Genomic DNA, 18,660 nt, shown 5'->3' on the forward strand with positions numbered 1-18,660 from the left:
TGTTTACGTTGTTTTCAGTGTTTCTTCACGCTTGCACACTGCTGAAACATGGTAAAAGGTGGCGTGAAATGAAGAAGGTCTCGTGCAGCAGACTCGTGCGGCCGCTGCCACGCTGCCTGGGCTCGAGCAGCAGCGCGCTGACGTAACGGTTACCTTAGAAACCGATTAGGCGTCACCACTGTAGACTGGAAATTCATGAGTGCGCTTTTCTTCTCGGAGACCGTCCCGTCCCGTCAGGAGAGGAGAACCAGCACCGCTATGGGGACCACCTTATGAAGGACAGTGAACCAGATGTCTTTTCCCATCGGCCTGGGTCGGTGCAGAGGAGCTGGACGCGCTGAGCTGAAGAACAACGCTGTGCTGGTGGTGTTGTTGTTGTTAACGTTACCCAGCGGCAGCCAACATGGCTGAGGATGACTGTGAATGGGTTGTAGAGAGCATCGTTGGTTACCTGGGAAGTCCCGAGTGGGTCATTCCTGTCACGGACTTTATGGAAAACAAATGCACAGGTAAAAGCAGGTTACCCGACATGCTCGGTCTTGTTCATATGTCTGCACGGTAAAGGCTTTCTGGAGCTGTGCACCGTTAGCGCGGTAGCTAAGCTAACGCTAACGTGACAGCGATGTTTTTTTTTTTTACCTAGATTTGTACTCTGTGATATGTCAGTTATTTTCATCCCCTGGTAACTTAGCAGTCTACTTAATACATGTCCATGGTGGGAGTTAGTTAAAATTTCAGAACATTTGCCCCGACATTAAGCCCACAGGTGACGATAAATGTAGCAAGTCACACCTCAGTAAAGGTGAGAAGGTAACGTTAGCAAGCTAACTAGCTAGCTAGCTAGTTTGAAACTTTAGCCCCCAAAGAAACACTCAGTGGCAGTGTTATAGCTGGATAAAGAGAGTTTTCGATGTGTTATTTAAAATGTCTCCCATGGGCACGGTATTAATGCTGAATTACTAACATTAACATGTTATTATTTTTTAGTTTTTGATGACGAAGATGAAAATAAGTTATCATACACAGAAATCCATCTGCAGTATAAGAACTTGGTGAGTACAGTCTGTCAAACATGTTAACTGAAAGATTTTACCTTGCTGACTCATGAAACTGTGCTGATGTAAGCAGCTTTGCTTTGCTTTGCTTTTGTTAGGTGGAGAAGCTGTTGGATAATTACATGCAGGAGGTTGGCATCAACGAGCAGCAGTTTCTGGATGCGTGCACCTCTCCTTTTGCCAAGTCCAAAACACTGCAGGTACGTTAAGCTGCCTCTGTTCGTACACGGCTGCCAGCTAACCTGAATGGAGAATCAAGGATGGGATTTGCTTACGTAACCCCATTTGTGCTGCTTTTTGCATGATGCCAAACATAGTTGGGCTTGGTCTCCCCCTTCAAGGCAGGCCTGTGCTTTTCTGATGAATCAGCAAACTTGAGAATCCAGTCTGTGACATAATCTACAACCACATTTATGGTTTCATCCAACCTTATATTTAGATCTGTCCTATTTAAATGCTCTGACTTTGTCAGGATGAAGTGTCAGCATCCTGAGTGTATATTGCACCAAGCAAAGTGCATGCCTCCACAGTAGCTGTGCATTAGTGAAGATGGGTGAAAGATTTGCTGCTAATTCACTCAAAAACCAGAAATTGTCTTGTTAGGACAAGGACAGAGAGTTAATAAACTGGCGGTTCGTGATGAGTCTCTGAAAAGGTGGCACTAATGTTGGAAAGCAGCCTTTGTGTTTGGAAGGTCGTCAGCAAACAGGTGTGCTCCTTCCCTCAGTGATTGTCAACCCTGCTGCTGGTGCCCAGTGGCCTACCCATGCTTGTTTGAGCATGTTTTACTCTTGTGTAGCTTTTTTATATTGGAATATACATTGTTGTGGTTTGGGGTTTCAGGTACAACTGGGACCACATACCAAAAATGCACTTCCATGGCATTTAGGTGCTGTGGATTAAAGTTGTACTTTGTATGTGTGTGCATGTGTTATGTCTCTTTCCTCACCACTGTGCTTGCTCATGAGGGAATTGTTGGGTCTCTGTAAATTAAGAATGTGGTCCTGACCTGCTCTGTATGGAAAGTGTCCTGAGACATTGAGATATATAAATAAAACTGAACTGAATTATTTATATTCCAAGTTCTAACAGGTCACCCAGGCTGGTTAAGACAAAACACACAAGGTTTTAGAAGTGCATTATAATGGTTGAATAAGAAATTTGGGATAATATTAGTTAAACTTAAACCCTGGCAATGATCAATAGGTGTAATACGGCTGTGCCAGATTGGCAGAGATGGAGCTCTGGATTTCATGGGAACCCCCAGGAGACTTGGATCTCATTAATTACCACAGAGATAAATCGTTAATGTCTACAAAGCAGGTCAAACTCTCCTGAACCAAAGATTAACTATAGCAGAAGCTGCAGTTGGCAGTATGCGAAGGTATTGTCTTCTGTTCCACTTTACCCATGCAGAAACTTTATATAAAATGCCAAAACATTCTAACAGTCAAACGAAGACGCAGAGCTAAGTTGTGTAGTGTTGTCTTTCAGCTGCTCCTTGGCATCAACGCTATGAGAAATTGTTCGCAAATCTTGCCAAGCTGTGCTGTAAAATCAGTGACTTGCCACAGCAAGATCTTTAATCTGATCAGTCAGTGATAAGAGGAGAGGTCTAGACGTCCAGCTGAAGACAACTGGGGCATGAACGACAGACAGAGGCTGGTGACTCCTGCAGGAATGTAATGCAGTGTCCTATACCTTAAGACTTACCCAGTGTAGCTGACTGTACTGTCTCTGCGATTAAGTTATTCAGAGACACAGGATGTACTGTAGGTTTGAGCAGTATGGGATAAGTGTGACTGACAAAGGGAAATGGTGAGGAGGAGAAAGAGAGACGCTGAGCAGACTGAGAAGCTGGTGACCGGGTTAATTGTACTAAGAGTGCTGATCGTGTATAATTAGAATGTGCTAATGTGAAAGATTAGGCCTAAGTACCACTCTGTTTGCAAACATAGCTTAATTTTTGAAGGGACTTGAGTTGAGTTGATGCGTACCATGCTGGAATTACTGTACGTTCTGTCCTGATCTACGAGGGGCAAACAAGGCAAGAATACCCAAACAGGAACACTGTTTATTCTTTGTTATGGTTAGCTAATCTGTAACCAGACACTCTTTAGCTTATAGAATGATGACTGGCATCAAAAAGCACATTATGTTCAGAGTTTATCATCAATCACATGCACTTCTCTTTACCAAATCATAATGCCATTCATTCGTCATTACCTTGATTTTTTCATGGTCTAATATGTCGTTGTTGTTTCTGTTGTTCAGTCGGTGTTCCAGCCAGTTCTGGCTACAGATGACTTCCAGATGTTTCGCTCTCTGATGGTCCAGAAGAACATGGAGCTGCAGCTTCAAGCCCTCAGGGTCATTAAAGAAAGGAACGGTAGGATGGATTAATACATACACAGAAACACACACTCACAAACAGGAAAACACTACTGATACACCTGCAAGTGCAGTAATATACCTGTGTGTATGTGTGTGCGCACATGTGCAGGGGCCCTCCCAGAGTGCCTCACTGATGGTGTGGACGTGATGACAGAGTTGCAGCAGCAAGAGATGAAAATCCTGCAAGAGGTTCTCAAGTAAGTCACTTTTTCTTTCTCTCTATCCTACCCTGCCTTGTTCTCTTTCCACCTCTCAAGAACAAACACTCACAACGTCGACTGTCTGCACGTTGGGATTTGTAAATCTTAATCTGAAACATTACATTACTTTGACATGGAAACATACTCTGTAAAACATCTCACAGTTTAAGACAGAAGAAGTGGGCACACTGGCCAGACGTGCCCAGGTTTCTAGAGGCTCCTGCCCCTGCTCTCTAATGGGATTTTCCTAGCGGCAGCCTGGCCAAGTAGAACACACTGAGTCAAATGGGACCGCAGTTAAGCTCCTTAGGGTCTGGCTAATTTAGGTTGGAGGGATTGACACTAAACAAGCAACTGAGAGGAAAATAGTATTTTTATCCCTTTTGTCTTATCAGGGTGCCCTGGCTGCTTATCAGCTCTGTGTTCTCCTGCATTTGTTCCCTTCCAGATATACTGTCAGTACACTGCTTTCCTGCAGCTGACTTCACTACAGGCCCCTGAATGCACCATGAAAAAGTTGTTTCCCTTATTTCCTGATTGCAACTGCATCACCATGCAATGATAACATACCTTGAACATTTTAAAGTAGCTAAATGTTGGCTGTGCTGGATTTGGATTCCCATCTGAGGCAAGTTTGAAGTCTGCAAGTTGACTTTCATTCTATACTGATCTTTACAGGATTTCTCACGCAGTCACAGCTGGAATGACTGGGGTTAAGATACTGAAATGCAACTCTCCTGTCACACATTTAGTATCCTTGTAGTTTGCTCTTTTACACGATCTCTCTCTCTGTTTGTATACCAGTAAACATAAACTAAACATAACTAAACATATACTGGAAAATGCTCTCTGGAAGTGCCCTCTAAGACAATTTAAGTTGTTAAATAAATCAAATTAAAGGATCTGTGTGTGGTGATCCCTGTGAGAAGCGACGGCATAGCGTGGTTATCATGTGGAAATCCCTGACATTGGTGTCTTATTCTAGTTTCTAGTCATCTGTGCCATTAGCCAAAGGTTAATGAACAATAGAACCTGCTTAACTCTAGATTAACTAGGTTCTTATCACACCTGGGCTACTGAACATACTCTGAAACAGTCCAAGTGGACTCTTGAATGCTCCTTAGCAGGGCCGGTTAAGACATTTCAGGCTTTGCAAAGGAAATCATGTTTTCTTGGGGTAATTGATTGACATTGAACAACAGGAAAACCTTTTCTCCCCTGCTGCTTTGTTCTCAGAAAATCAAAAGAGGAGTATGAAGAGGAAATGTCCAGGAGGCTGCAATTAGAGGAAGAGGGTGGTTCCACTTCCAGCAGCTGCCCTGATAAGCCAATGGCAGAAAGCAGAGGAGCCCAGAATACCACCTCTGCTCCCAGCCAACAGAGCAGCGCTGCCAAGGTAAAGCATCATGAGCTGCATGAGCCAAATAAGACCTGTGCACCAGCCAAACTATGGCTAAACGCTTGAGCCCCATGAGGCTTTTTGTACAACATCCACCAACAAGACACCTCTGATATGAAAGCTGAGGTGGGTCTGTAAATCCTGCAGCATATCTGTGTTACCTTCATCAGATCTCCCATCATTATTCTAACAACTTGGACTTGCTGCGATGCTTCCAGTGCTAAATCGTTGTTGCCAACATCCCTTCTCTCCTTCATAATGTGTCACTGTCTCCACTGTGCTGTTCATTCCAAGGCCAAAGCTGAGGGGAACGGTGACAGCAGCAGCAGTAATGGTCACCACACCCTACTAGTGAACGGAAACACTGCAGCTGAATTGAATCTGGTAACTCAACATGTAGTAACATTTTGAATTGGTGACCTAAGTAAAAGTACGCCACAGTTTACTGCCCAGTCCACGGATGCATCCATACCAAAGTAAATCAAATTAGGGTTGAAGTTCCTTTTGTTAGATGTTTGGCATGGCAGGCCTGCTCATGTTAACAGGTGAGCATCAGGCATTGTCTCTCATACCAAAACGCACTGTGTGGTACACACTTAGGTCTGACTGCATCCTGAGGGCAGATAGTAACTTTTCAGTTTCATAGTCTGCATAGAAGCTTGGTCATTCAGTAGCTTTATAGACTTAAAGCCTGGACATTAGGTTGTTCATCTAGTATCAAAAGTCTGCAGTCCGATGGCTGTTTCTGGGGCTGTAGCTGCTGCTCTCCAGCATTAACGTGTTGCAGTAATGGGTTGAATGTAAATGAATGTATTAATGCCTGTGGCGCTGTGCCTCCAGGTCAACGGCAAACCTGTCAGAAAACAAGAGGGCAAGGCGGCTGCCCCAGGAGGAGGAGATGAGAAGAGCTCAGCGAAGAGCAGCTCCACGTCCAAACCAGCACCAGGTAACTCAGAAGAGCTTCAAACTCTTCACCACCAAATCTGAGCTCTTCTACCCTTTGTTTTATTAACACTCTCTGGTTTCCACATTGATATATTTCATGTGTAAAGTGGAGATAAATTGTTTCTTAACATCTGTCTAGTAAACAAGCCGCATGATTTTTCACTGACACAGCCAATGAGAAAGCTGATCTGAATATGTGTGAACAGCTTGTGGCAGTTACGGTGTGGAGTCCAGAGTCCTTCCGGCAGTGAGAGCTCCAGTAAAGGGTGGCGAAGCCCCCGTCAGCCTCGGTCCTGACACCAAGGAGCAGAGCAGCAACAGCCGGGCTGCGGCCGAGGCGTGGCTGGAGGAGGCGCGCAGGGAGGCCGGCTTTGCTAAGCCATATACTGTGAGTCTGCTACATGCAGTGCTTCACCGGTGAGATACAGGATGCCTCGTGTGTCTGTCAGGTGTTTGTCATTAGAAACAAAGTGTTGTGTGTATATATACACATATGTACTCCATATATTTACTTGCTGTGAGGAAACACCACCACCACCTTAACAGTGGAGAAGATAACTGGGCAGCATGCCTAAGGTTTGCTCGTGCACGGTTTGCGTTGTTTCACCTTCACCTCCTCGTCCCTCCAGGAGCTGTCAGCCTCTCAGCAGGAGCAGCTCCAGCAGAGGGCAGCATATCTGCGTCAGCAGCGGGACAAACTGCATGCGCTGAAAAAAGACCAGCAGAAACCCAAGCAGACGACCACACCAGAGGAGACGCCCACCACCACCCCGGTAACTACAGCCTGTTATGTGTCCCATCACAGAGAGGTCAGAGGTCAGGCTTCACCGCCAAACTGGTTATTATAAAACTACAGATGGCTTTAGGGTAACACTGGCTTTGAGTTGTGTCTCTAATGATTCAGACTCCCTGTTCATACTTTCATCATTTTTTTTCTTTTAATTCCAAAACTTCGTTCTTGCTTTCACCAGATTTTCCCTCCTGATTTTTCTTTCTTTGTCTTGACATCATCTTTCTGACTGATTTAATGGGTTCTCATTCTTCATTTCCCTCTGCCTGTATCTGACCTGGTCTGGCCTGTCAGGAGGCAGTGGGGCAGTCCCAGAGGAATGGGGCCCGTACCCCTTCTCCTCTTCCTCTTCCTCCTCCTCCAGCACAACACTCTACTAACTCCTCCAAACAGAAGGTGATCCATCAGCTGCCTCTGCCTCTTCAGCCTCCATCCCTCATGCACAGAGGACTAGACTGCAGTCTGAGCTCGTTTATTCCATTTAATTGCTTGTTAAAGCCACAAAGTGAAGAGAATGAGGTCTCATTTACGCTGTGGATTGAAATCACACCCACTGAAAAGCTATTTGTACACTTAAGGTTTTGCATTGACAGCTAGCATCATAATTTATCGACGTCTCATCTTCAGATGTAGAAAGCTTCTTAAATATGGGATTATTTGAAGCCAGTTTGAAAACCTGAAAATAAGGGTGCAGCATAACCACATTCCCAGTAGTCTAGCAGCTGCTTTTGTTAAGCTTTCTGGCTACTACATGTATAAACGTGTGCTTGGTTGTGTTTTAGTCATCTTTCCCACTGCTTTTTCACTCCCTCTGCATTTTGTCTCAAGCCGGCGGTGATGATGATTGTCTCCGACTGTTAACCCTCCTGCTTGGTCTGCTCTCTCTACGCAGGAGATATCTGCCGAGGAGAGGAAGAAGCTGCAGAAGAGAAAACATCTGGCTGACAAGCTGAAAGAGGAAGTGATTAGGAAATAACTCCCCCCTCCAGCTGCAATATTCTCGTTCATATCTTCTATCTGTTTGCTCCAGTAATCAAACACACGGCTTCCTTCGCACTGCCAGTTATTCACTTTATGTAACACAGGTCAGGTTTCTTCTAAAATAACAGAGAAGGTATGAGGTCTTCCTTTCCACTTCTGTCTTCAGAGAAAGGAGGTTCACCTCCTTTTATACTTTGGATGTACCAGGATGTGGCAGCCTCCTCTCCTAAGAGAGCACTCAAGCATTCTGTTAGACAGTCGCACCTGTGAGACTGAGAAAATGTCAGACCAACCGAAAAGCACGCAGATCAGCGAGGCCGGTGCTGGTAGACTTCCTGATGGCTTTTACTTTACATCACGACAGACACTCCTCCATCACCACTGTGGACTCTGACTTTAAAAATCCCACTTTGGAATGAAAATCATGTGCACAGCATGTACACTACTTATAATGCAGTGCTTCAGTATTGATAGATGGATGAATGTTGATTATGAAACACTAAACTGGTCAGCAGTGGTGACAAATCATGATAAAGAGCTCATTTTTCTCCTCATTCTATGTTGGGAACAGTGACCAAGGGAGTGATTTTGGACACATCCCTGCGCTCGTTTCTCTGTAGACAACAGAAACGGGCCATGCGGTGAAACGCACTCAACATCAGGCACGACATTAAGCGTCGTTGCTGGTGAAAGGCTCGATTGGGAGAGATGTTGAGGTGAAGGTAGCATTAGCTAGCACAAGTTTACAGTCTTGTTTTCCCACTGTTGTTAGCATTCAGCCGTTATCACATGCGGATAACGCCGTAGCAGCTCCCGCTAGTCAAAGAGCGCTGTGGAAGTTGTCAAGATGAACACGCTGTCATGTGTTCATAAAGGGGCCAAGACAACAGCGTGTCGCTTTCTATGAGGAATTCAGTATTTCATGTATGCCGTTTAATAAATCACATTTTATAGAAATGACCTGGACTCCAGACTTTGTGTGTGTTTAAGAGTCTTCTTGCTGTGGAATAAGTTCTTACAAGAAAAAAAAACAAGGCACTATTTCAAGAAATGGATATATCCTGAAAGTATTATTTAGTCATATTTCCACAAATATCTACTAAAACTTCCTCAAGAGTCAAGTTTGGGAGATTTGATCAAATACAACCACCTGGACTCAAGTGAACAGCTTAGAAGAGATTTAGAAATTTAGCAGCTCCAATTGCCAAATGGGTGAATTAAAACAACGCTAGATTCACAAGTTCAATGTCAGGGTCACATTTAATTTCAAAACTTATCAAATAAATTCATACAAATGTTAAGAATGGATAGTGGTAGTAAATGCACTTGGTACAAATTCATCAAGGGAGCAAAAACAGTCAGTTGGGTGACGCGAACAGACAGGAGGAAAGACAATTCGCTGCTTTTTACTGATGAACTCCTGAAAAGCACATTGGCAATAATAATTTGACTTGTGCTACCCTGCTGCTTGTGGTTTAACTCTTAAGTTCTAGACAGAAATGTGTGATCTAGCATTTTTTAGCACATTTTGATTCCCTTCATCTGCCTCTCTGTGCCTGTGGTGAGAGCAAAGAAGACAACATGAGAAACGCCTCATGGCCTTCTGACGAACGTGTGTGGAACTGGGGGTTCAGTAATCTTCATCATAACTCATAAAAACAGCTCATCCAATCAGTTTGAATCACACTGGAGATGAATCGTTTCCTTCGACTTCTTCTTGATCTGCAGGTGTTTTCACAGACAGGCCAAAGAAAACTTGAAATCAGACGTAAACTGTGGAACAATGCTAAATACTTCTGATCTGGATCAAACTGAAAATTCTGGACCTTCAAACTGGGATAAAAGCCCCTGACACCTCAAGCCCCTAATAGCTCTGCAGAATCATTCTCCATTCAGTAATAAACGTGAGAGGTTTCACCATCGAGCAGTGTTACAGTGCACAGACGAGATGGGTAGCTTTTAGTTACTGATGCAAGTTGAACTCTGAACCTGAGATCTGTCTGAGAGAAGGCTGCCAAGAGTGGAACCTCCTGAAACAAGAGTGTGCACTAAATCTACTCTAAGCACACCAACAGCTCAGGTCTGTCACCCAGTCAAAAGAAAAACTGGGCTCCGTGTGCATCGTAACGAGGCCACGAAAATACAAAACTCCAGACATCCTCAAAACGTTGGCTGCAAAAATGACTTTACTGCAGTTTTAATACGTTGTTCTTAAAACCAGCATTTGCAACTTCTCTGCATTTTACATTGAATCAAATGAACTGGACTGAAAGGGTGAACAGTGACCCCCACCTTTTGTGCAACAACAACAAAAATACACAGGTAGGTAGGTATCTCTCTCCCCTTTTAAAATCAGATCAGGGGCAAATGATTAAAAAGAAAAATAATAACATCTGTACAGTACTTTTTAACAAAGTCATGAAATACAGGATTTCTGGCTATCGCAGTCCTGTGTGTGAGACGCCGCGTGTGTTTTTGTGTGTGCCTTGGCCAAACTGACGCCATGGCTTTTGAAGGTTTGAGTCCTGCTCCTCTGGATCTAAGCTGAGATTTCATCCTGGTACGGTTTGTCATTTGTCACCTCTCTCGTCTCTCAACGATCTGTTTAATTCTTCTATGCTGCCTAGATCCCTCTATCCCCGACAAAAGTGAGCAGTTCTGCGGCAGGGAGGCACACGCTACGTCAGCCAGTCAAGCTTTCTATCACTACGACGGCTAGTCCTGCTAGCCTGACTGGCCTGCTGAACAGTTCATTCACTGGCTGGTTGTGTTCTGGCTTCCTCTGTCTCTGGAGCTCACCGGTTCGGGTTCGACAAGGATGAAGAGAGAGTTCAGAAGAGGACGCGTGAGGGTTCCTGCGGGGCTGCTGTAGTACCGCAGCTTCCGTGCTGCTGTTGCTATAGCAACAGAGCAGAGTTGGGAACCGCCTTGGCACTGTTGTTTCCACCGCAGCCTCTCCCGTCCGTACGTAGGATGGTGGATGAGGAGGAGAAAGTTGATCAGAAGGAGGTCAGAATGGGGAGAGTGTTATGAAAGAGAGGGATGAGTCTGCAAAGGGTCAATGAGTTTCTCCTCAGGACAAAGACAGGAGAGGTTGGGATCTCCCAGAGGAGGCTGTTGGTAGAGGGAAAGAAGTAAAATCATCATGGGTCTGATCTGACTTTCTTTCCAAAAGAAGCTCTCCATCTTCTTCCACTGAGGGAGAAAAGAGGAGCAGAGATCAGGAGGGACTGAGTGAGGTGGGAGCTCGTCGTTGCCCGTCTCCTCAGTGAGACTGACAGGTGGCACGGGCAGGCCAAGGACCAATGAGAAGACCAGAGGAGGGAGGATGGGAGGGACTCCGTGTCCATCCGCCGCGACCAAACAGAGGACAATTAGCCTTAAGAGCTCAGGCGGGGCCGCTTCCTTGGAGACTGCTCTTCCTCATCTTCTTCCTCTTCATCCTCGTCATCAGGGTAGTCCACCAAACCAACCAGAGCAGTCTAAGAGAAACAGGAAGACAAAAAGAGTGACTAAAATGGACACATTCCAAGCCTAATCAAGGCAAAACCCCGACTTCTGCAGGTGCTGTGTGGTATATCATCAAAGGTTGTATTTGATTCCTCAAATAAGGAAAACAGATTAGACTTCTGCACCAGTTTGACGGTGACAATGATGTTGGCTAAAAGGTGGCTGCAGACCAGAGGGTTTAGTAAATAACTTCACAGCACTATCTGTAAAGATGCATTACCTTCACGACTGGTGTGGCAGGAAGAGCAACTGTTTTGACGGAGGAAGTTGAACTGTTGTTCGGAGTGACGGCCGGCGAGGCGGGTGGAATTACAGCAGTTTTCCCGTTATTGGCACCGTTAGCTCCGTTGGCCGCTCCTGCAGTAACAGACACTGTAAATATTAGACTTACTGTTGCAATCGGGGGGGAAGTTTCAAGGAGGATACATGCAGTAATGCCAGAGCAGCTTACCTTTTTTGGCTTCCATGTACTTGCCGTAGCTGTCAGAGAAGTCATCCTCCATTCGGCTCTTCTCCACAGCCTCGCCCTCGTCGTCATCATCGTCGTCATTGAACCACAACTCCTCATCCTCGTCCAACGACCGCGCATCTCTGCGATATCTATGGGGGAGAGTGAAGTACAGTTATCAAGAGCTTAAGGTGATGAAAAATCTGTTTCCTTCATGTTTGGGGGAGCAGTAAACCCTCTGTATGCAATCAGTCTACTGACCTGTTGAGTCTCTGACTCTGCCGGTCTTTTTCCTGCTCGTACCGGCCTTTCAGGCCCTTAAAAGTCTGGACGTACTCAATGGATTCAAGTGCTTTGTAGAAGTTATCCACAATGTGAGCTATGAGAGACTTGATGTCCTCCTGGAAAGGGAAGACGGGGAGGAAAGTCACAAACAGTCCACTTTCAGTGCCACATGCACACACTCTACACCAATGGACACTTTTCATGAAGGTTTATTTCACGTGTCTACACACCACTTTAATGAACTCAAAGAGCTCTATGATGGCTGAGTTGAGGAGGTTGTATCGGGTGCCGTTGTCCAGCAGGGCGTTAATGACAGGCTCAAACAGGTTCCCTTTGATGATGTAGCGGTTGTAGTACTCATCCTTCAGACCAATTATCCTGCGCATGAAACGCAGGGCACCTGGGACAAAAACAGACAACGGATTTAGAAACGAAGCGGTTTGTGAATCCAAGTACCTTCACTGGCGAGGGCTTGGATACATATTCAGTAAACAGGCAAACCAATGACAGAACATTCAGAGAAGAGAGAAAGCAGCACAAAGGTGTGTACGTGTGTGTGTTTCTGAACCACTTGTGTATGTGGGCACTTACAAAGAGCAAGGAAGGTGTGTTTTGAGTTCATGAGCACCAGCACTCTCCTGAGCAGGTCTTTGTTCATGATGTAGGTCTTGATGTGATAGGTGTGGTGCTCCACACAGAAGGTCAGAAGCTCCAGGATCAGTGCCAGAAGCTGAGCTGTCTGGAAGTTGTCTACAGAAAATAAACAACAACGTTACTTCACACCAGGACTTCTCACGTGTGCAATGCAACACTTTCAAAATTCACATCAAGCTGCAGACTTTTAGTTGAAGCAAGTGTGCAACCAAAGTCCTTTTTTTTAAAGCAAAACACATCTGTTTTTCATATGATGTAGAAAATCATCTCTTTCCTGATGGCTGCTGGTGATATGAATGTGAGACTAAAACAAAATTAAAACATGTTACTATCTGTCCCAAGAACAAACATTTCCAACACCCACCTGGACAGACCGGGTTGATCTTAGTTGATCCCTCCTGCAGATCTGAAAGGCCATGACACAGAATTATCAGTCAAATTCTCTCTTTATCTTACAGTCTCAAACACTCCGGTTAATGTGAGGCCCCTGTCCTCAGCTCACCTTTTGAGTTTTTGTCATGTGCTGTGTTGGCCAGCAGAGGAGCAGTCAGGACATGCATGCAGTACTTGTAGAAGAAACTCAGAAATTCCGTCTTCTCAGTTTTCTGAAAGGAAGCAAATGACGAGAATCATTACTAAGTCGTGCTGATGTTTTAGAGTTGGTTGAAGCAAATAGGGGTTTGAAATTTTCCAGCTGGCCACAATGTGTGAGAGCAGCATGAATTATGCGGGAAAATAAATGAGGTCAACAGATTCGGTGCTTACATTGGTGGAAGCCAGCATGTTCTCGGGGTCTATGAGCGTCCTGAGCAGACCCATCAGCTGGACAGCCCCTCCTAACTCTGGATCAGAGTCACAAATCATCTGCTTGATCACAACATTTATCAGCAGAACATCCTGTAAACACCAGAAAACACACAAAGAAGATACAGTCAAAATGAAGCAGTTTCCGTCTTACAGCGTATCCAGATTAAAAGAGACATCCAACAAAAACTCTGCATGACTAATGAAGCAGAAAGGATTATGGATTCACTAAACTATACAGGCTCCACCTCTTGTGAATTTCCCTTGGGGATGAATAAAGTATCTATCTATCTATATACATATACATGGAAGTTTAAAAAAGGCGGACCTTGTCAATAAACAGTAGATTAAGTGCAATCAATGCACAGTTTATTGTTTCTCTGCCAGTTGAAGGCCTCATCCATCCACTTAGTGTTTTACTCCATTGTATATCTCATACATTGAAGTAAAACAAAGCACAAGCAATCACCAGGATTAAAATGTCCATTTGATATTTAGAGTTCACCTCAATTACTCAGTGGTTGGGAGGAGCGCTGCTCTAAGAGCCTGTGAGGCTTTACATGCACTCTTAGGTTTTCATTTGGAAATACTATGAAGGTATGTCAGTACATCAGGCGGCACACCACATCTAATACAAGTATCAACCAACTTAAGAGCAGTACATAATTAAATTCAGTTTGACTGTTCCTTCTGTCACAACAATACTGTGTTCAATAGAACTTTTTTAATGTGTATATTCTATAAAAGCAATCCTGGGCTGAACCAAACAACTCTCTGGCATCCAAGAAGTGCAAGCAGGCCCGTTTACAATGATGTCTGGATGCTTACGTCGTCAGTCTGTTGTGGTTCCTGCATGACAAATTCCCTGACCATGGAGGGGCTGAATTCCACCAGGTAAGAGAAGATATCTGTAGCTGCTGCCCTCACCTGCAGGTCATCCATTCCCTGAACGAGAGGAAAACGGGAGTTGACCACAGGAACAAGGACAGACATAAAATGCTTCCCCAGTTAATCAATCCTCAGCAAATAAAATGAGTACGTTAAACCAAAGAACTGTTTTAATAACACTAACTTAGACATTCACATTCATGTAATGCCCACAACGTACCATGACTATTTCAAGAGCAGGTAAAATGCCCAGATTTGCCAGAGTTTTGAAGAAAGCGTCTCTGTTCTGTGGCTGCAGCGTTTGTGAAAATGCACAGAATTCCTTAACAAAGTTCACCTGAGGAGGAGAGGGGGAAAAAATGTAATGGTTAATCAGCAGTTGTCACATTAAAGCAAACAGTTAAAGGTCACTGACAGAAACACTATCCCGAAGCACCGTTTCATTTGTGCGGTGGGAAAATTCATTTAATCTAATGTGAAGCTTTTCCAGCGTTTAATAAATGACAGCTGCACGGACCGATGGAATGATTGATTTCCTATTCCCCTCTCAGAGACAGTCTACCCTGCTGAATGAATGCTGGCAAAGTTGTATTAAAAGCCAATAGACAAAGAAGCAACTCACACCAAAATTGCTATGGAAAACCACTTAATCCTTGAGAGAGAGATGTCATTACAGACAGCAGAAAGAATCCATACAAGAAGAACAGTAATACTGAGCACATTTTATCCTCACAGCAATGAAAGCCAAACTTACAATTTTGTCCACATCTACATTTGATCACAAACAACATTATTTGACAAATGTTTGACTTACAAGCTCTCTCCTTTTACTGTCGTCTGTGGCTTCATCTGTGAGCTGTGCAAAGACCTCCGTCAGGAACTTCTCGTCCTCCTGTGGCACAAAAACGGGGTTAAGAAAATAAGACCCTAAGGCTACAACACAAAGAAACAGAAGAGGAATACAAAACTTAATCCTTGGCACCGTGTACTCAAGTTTTGCAGCAACAAGAATCAAGGATCATTTCACTTCTCAATCGCCCTGGAATACAATCACTGGACACCGAACACCTTAAATGTGAGTGTACAGGTACTGTCTGCATTGTGACAATGACTGGATCGAACAAATTAACACAAGCCTAACATAAGCACCACATTGACAACAGACATTAACCCATTTGTTGAATGGCCTGTCAAAAATGATTTAATAGTCCATATTTTTAAACAATGAATCGTCACATTACAACACTAGATTTACAAACACGTCTTCCACTGGTGGACAAAATGTCCTGAGTGGTCATATACACTGTTAGATCACAGCATGCACAGATAGATTATCACAATCCATTTCAATCCATCTATGATTAGAATCACTGCAAATAAGACAGGAGAGATAAAACCTCACATATATTTTCCACATGATTTGACATTAGACATTTCTGATAAGAAATCAATACTTTTAATGATGGAAATTCAGTTATTCATTTATCATCAAGTATGAACTATATCACTCTCTGGAACAACAGGGAGGGGAGGTTCTCTTGTCAAACAAAATTCAACCAGTGGCAACACAGTAGCAAACGAGGCACCAGCCAAACTACACTGTAGATTTAGGAAAGTACCGTACAGACATACAATGTTCAACTGGCAAATGGCATTTGGTACAGAAAACCCCATCAGACAAATGTATGTGGATAAACAATGCCTGAGAGAATAACATGAGTTACCTGGTTTGGATCCTTACCTGCAACATACTGACAATCTCCACCTTGTTGAAGAAGATGAAGGAGGTGAGTGTGGACAGGAAGTTCTCCTCAAAGACAGATGGTGTGGGCAGGATGATGTCCTGGATGTACTGCACCCGGTAGGTCTGGTGGATCTTCTGCCGCAGCTCAGAGTCCGTGATAGGGATCACCTCCTTAAACTTTGCTGTCTTGGTCAAGAATTCCCTGTGCCGTTTAGGTTGAACCAGCGCTGGGTCATACTCAAGGCAGCCCACCACATCCATGATACAGTCGTCAGAGAACATCACCTCAAAGAGGGCCGCTTTATTGAGGAACAATACGCCTCGGACAATCTCATAGAGGTGATGTAGGCCTTCCCTGTTGTCCAGGTCCTCACACACTCTGAAAAGACCCAGGAGTTTCTTGATGTAGCCCTCGCTCACCAGGGCAAGGGCGAGTTTTTCCCTCCGGATGGGCGAAGACAAGACAGAGGTAACCAAGTCAGCGATCTCCTCCAGTCGACTTAGCTCGCAAGGAGGGAGCTCCACCAGGTGGCTTGTCTCTGGAATCTCCTCAAAGCGCTCCTCCTCCGACTCGTCAATGGGGTCCTGGGTGATGTCCAGGGCAGGGTCCTTGCCTTGGACCTGGGCAATAAACAGATGGTAGTTATGAAGTGAATAATTAAACTAGATGCACCAATGTTCCGCCTCTTGCCACTCGTGGTAGGGTTATTAAAATTTCAGCATCAGCAAACCAGCACAACTTGTGTTTGTGTACTCGACAGTAAACAAGCAAAAATTGGGCAAAAAGAGATCAACTTTACCTGGCAAATCTTCTCCCAGATCTCATCGCAGCCAGCCTTTTCCTGGAAACTTAGGGCAAGGTCGTAATTATCTGCTTCCGACCAGACAATCAGTGTATCCTGGAAGGAGGAGAGAGAAACATCAAACTGTACACAAAGAAATACAGCAAAGCATATTCACTAGAAACACTCAGGCATGGCTGTGAGAGTTCACACACAAAGGTCACATGCTCAAAACACACAATGTAGTTAAACACATCTAGGCAACTTCATGTCTGTAAATGTGTAAACCTGGAAACAAGCCCTTTAAAATGATGTCACTTTGTCTGCAATATGCAAACTGATCTGTCCTTTCAAACCATGGGGAAAATGGCATGTGTTTCCTCAAGTACTGACTGTGAAAAACAAGTTTGCTGATGAAGTTTTAACTATTGATGTAACTTGCTCATTGGGTGCTGATTTCGAGGTTTATAGTGGGAACAGATGGTGCATTTCCATTGTCCGCACTGCATCATTGTAACTGTAATTGTCGAGCAACAAGTCTTAACGCTGAAACGACTAAAACTAAAAAATCGAAATGTGGAAATGTTGTGAATTTAAATGCCACAGGTGTGTGAGAGGTCGCATTAATCTTACCTGTTGTTTCTGATATGCAGTATTCGGGCTTATCTTCGACTCCAGTAATAGTGATCCTAAAACAAAAAGATTTGTGTAACTTTTCACTTTCGAATTAGTGCGAGCGATCACAGCTAAGAGTGACGAATGATAATATGACCAATTCTTGAAGGTTGAGGTCAATTAATCTGCCTGGCAGAGAGCATTTAAAGCTAGATAGACAATGTGAAACGTGTATAAAGCAATGTTACAAAATATACAAAAGTTAAAACTAACACCAGAAGGCACTATTACCCACTGCTAGCCTTTTCCCAGTATCATTTTTATGTTTCATTGGTCTGAACATGAACACATAATGGTTTATTATCCGGATCAAGAACAAGTTTGTACGTTTAAGACTAGACTTTGAAGGCCCCCCATGCTACTAAGATCACGTCGCCTGCTAAACGAAGGAGCCTGCTAGCACTAGCTTATCAATAAATTACTGGCTTTAATCTAAAGCTAGTGTTACCACTTGCTACCCAAACAGACTGAAACAATAGATTCCATATACTACAGCAAATTCGAAGAAGCAAGCCTATCAAGTTAACCAAGAACACACAGTGGACAATTGAAGCATTTTGTCCGAACAGCCTGGAGTTAGCATGCTACCGCTAGCCAACGGATCGCCAATGCGGCTACGCTAACTGGGAACTTACCGTCTGATTCGGCCCGAACTAATAATGATATTCCCTTCAGCCGTTCAACAAAGGTAGACGAAACGTGTCCGGTACCCCGATCGTCCCACTGCCGATCTTCATTCAGCGTATATACTTTCACTCGCCGCCGAGTGTCCGACATGGTTAACCGAGTCGGAGCTAGCAGGCTAGCTGGCTGCTAACAAGCTATCACCTCACCCCGTCTGGTGTTTTCCTACCCTCGACCTGTTAACTTTGTTTCCACCCGCATGTTATAAAACATGCACGTCTAAGTAAAGTTCACAATAGCAGTAAAGTATATCTGTAGCTATTTTAAAAACATATTACGTTCGCGACGTGGAACAACTCAACAGAAGGCCTAATATCAAACAGGAAAATTCACAGAGAACACAACAACTCTAACGGCCTTCTTGCTAACGTCCACAGACCGCCATCTTGTAATCCGATCTTGTGTTCTTTTTCTTCTTCGAC

General features: G+C 44.2%; 2 protein-coding genes across 5 annotated transcripts; one reads left to right on the forward strand and one right to left on the reverse strand.

Moving 5' to 3' along the window:
- The first annotated feature begins 156 nt into the window (after nucleotides 1–156).
- Nucleotides 157–8,724, forward strand: cfap36 (cilia and flagella associated protein 36). 4 transcript variants are annotated; one of them, XM_076743649.1, is made up of 12 exons: nucleotides 157–509; nucleotides 988–1,052; nucleotides 1,154–1,255; nucleotides 3,330–3,444; nucleotides 3,559–3,646; nucleotides 4,886–5,045; nucleotides 5,343–5,432; nucleotides 5,889–5,994; nucleotides 6,200–6,381; nucleotides 6,623–6,766; nucleotides 7,078–7,179; nucleotides 7,676–8,724. In XM_076743649.1, exons 1-12 carry the CDS (start codon nucleotides 404–406, stop codon nucleotides 7,757–7,759), a joined length of 1,344 nt encoding a protein of 447 aa, XP_076599764.1. In that variant the 5' UTR covers nucleotides 157–403; the 3' UTR covers nucleotides 7,760–8,724. The 4 variants fall into 4 exon arrangements, with proteins under 4 accessions (XP_076599764.1, XP_076599766.1, XP_076599765.1 ...); XM_076743651.1 differs by lacking the exon at nucleotides 7,078–7,179; XM_076743650.1 differs by lacking the exon at nucleotides 5,343–5,432.
- A 1,208-nt stretch (nucleotides 8,725–9,932) lies between these two features.
- ppp4r3b (protein phosphatase 4, regulatory subunit 3B) lies at nucleotides 9,933–18,641 on the reverse strand. The gene is made up of 16 exons (XM_076743085.1): nucleotides 18,190–18,641; nucleotides 17,513–17,568; nucleotides 16,898–16,996; nucleotides 16,095–16,718; nucleotides 15,168–15,245; nucleotides 14,574–14,690; nucleotides 14,294–14,410; nucleotides 13,427–13,558; nucleotides 13,164–13,266; nucleotides 13,026–13,067; nucleotides 12,599–12,757; nucleotides 12,238–12,407; nucleotides 11,984–12,123; nucleotides 11,726–11,874; nucleotides 11,495–11,631; nucleotides 9,933–11,246 (listed from the first exon to the last, which is right to left on the reverse strand). The coding sequence occupies exons 1-16, from the start codon at nucleotides 18,329–18,331 to the stop codon at nucleotides 11,145–11,147; spliced, it is 2,367 nt and encodes a 788-aa protein (XP_076599200.1). The 5' UTR covers nucleotides 18,332–18,641; the 3' UTR covers nucleotides 9,933–11,144.
- Nucleotides 18,642–18,660: the final 19 nt, after the last annotated feature.

This window comes from Chaetodon auriga, chromosome 11, assembly GCF_051107435.1.
Source record: "Chaetodon auriga isolate fChaAug3 chromosome 11, fChaAug3.hap1, whole genome shotgun sequence".
NCBI lineage: Eukaryota > Metazoa > Chordata > Actinopteri > Chaetodontiformes > Chaetodontidae > Chaetodon > Chaetodon auriga.

Excerpts from the sequence above, each read along its gene's own strand:
- ppp4r3b (XM_076743085.1), bottom strand. The coding sequence starts at position 18,331 with ATGTCGGACACTCGGCGGCGAGTGAAAGTATATACGCTGAATGAAGAT. Across the intron at positions 14,411-14,573 it reads CTGCTCTTGAAATAGTCATG|GGAATGGATGACCTGCAGGT; the intron begins GTACGTTGTGGG and ends CCTCTCGTTCAG. Across the intron at positions 11,247-11,494 it reads CTGCCACACCAGTCGTGAAG|ACTGCTCTGGTTGGTTTGGT; the intron begins GTAATGCATCTT and ends TGTTTCTCTTAG.
- cfap36 (XM_076743649.1), top strand. The coding sequence starts at position 404 with ATGGCTGAGGATGACTGTGAATGGGTTGTAGAGAGCATCGTTGGTTAC. Across the intron at positions 510-987 it reads TATGGAAAACAAATGCACAG|TTTTTGATGACGAAGATGAA; the intron begins GTAAAAGCAGGT and ends ATTATTTTTTAG. Across the intron at positions 1,256-3,329 it reads CCAAGTCCAAAACACTGCAG|TCGGTGTTCCAGCCAGTTCT; the intron begins GTACGTTAAGCT and ends TCTGTTGTTCAG.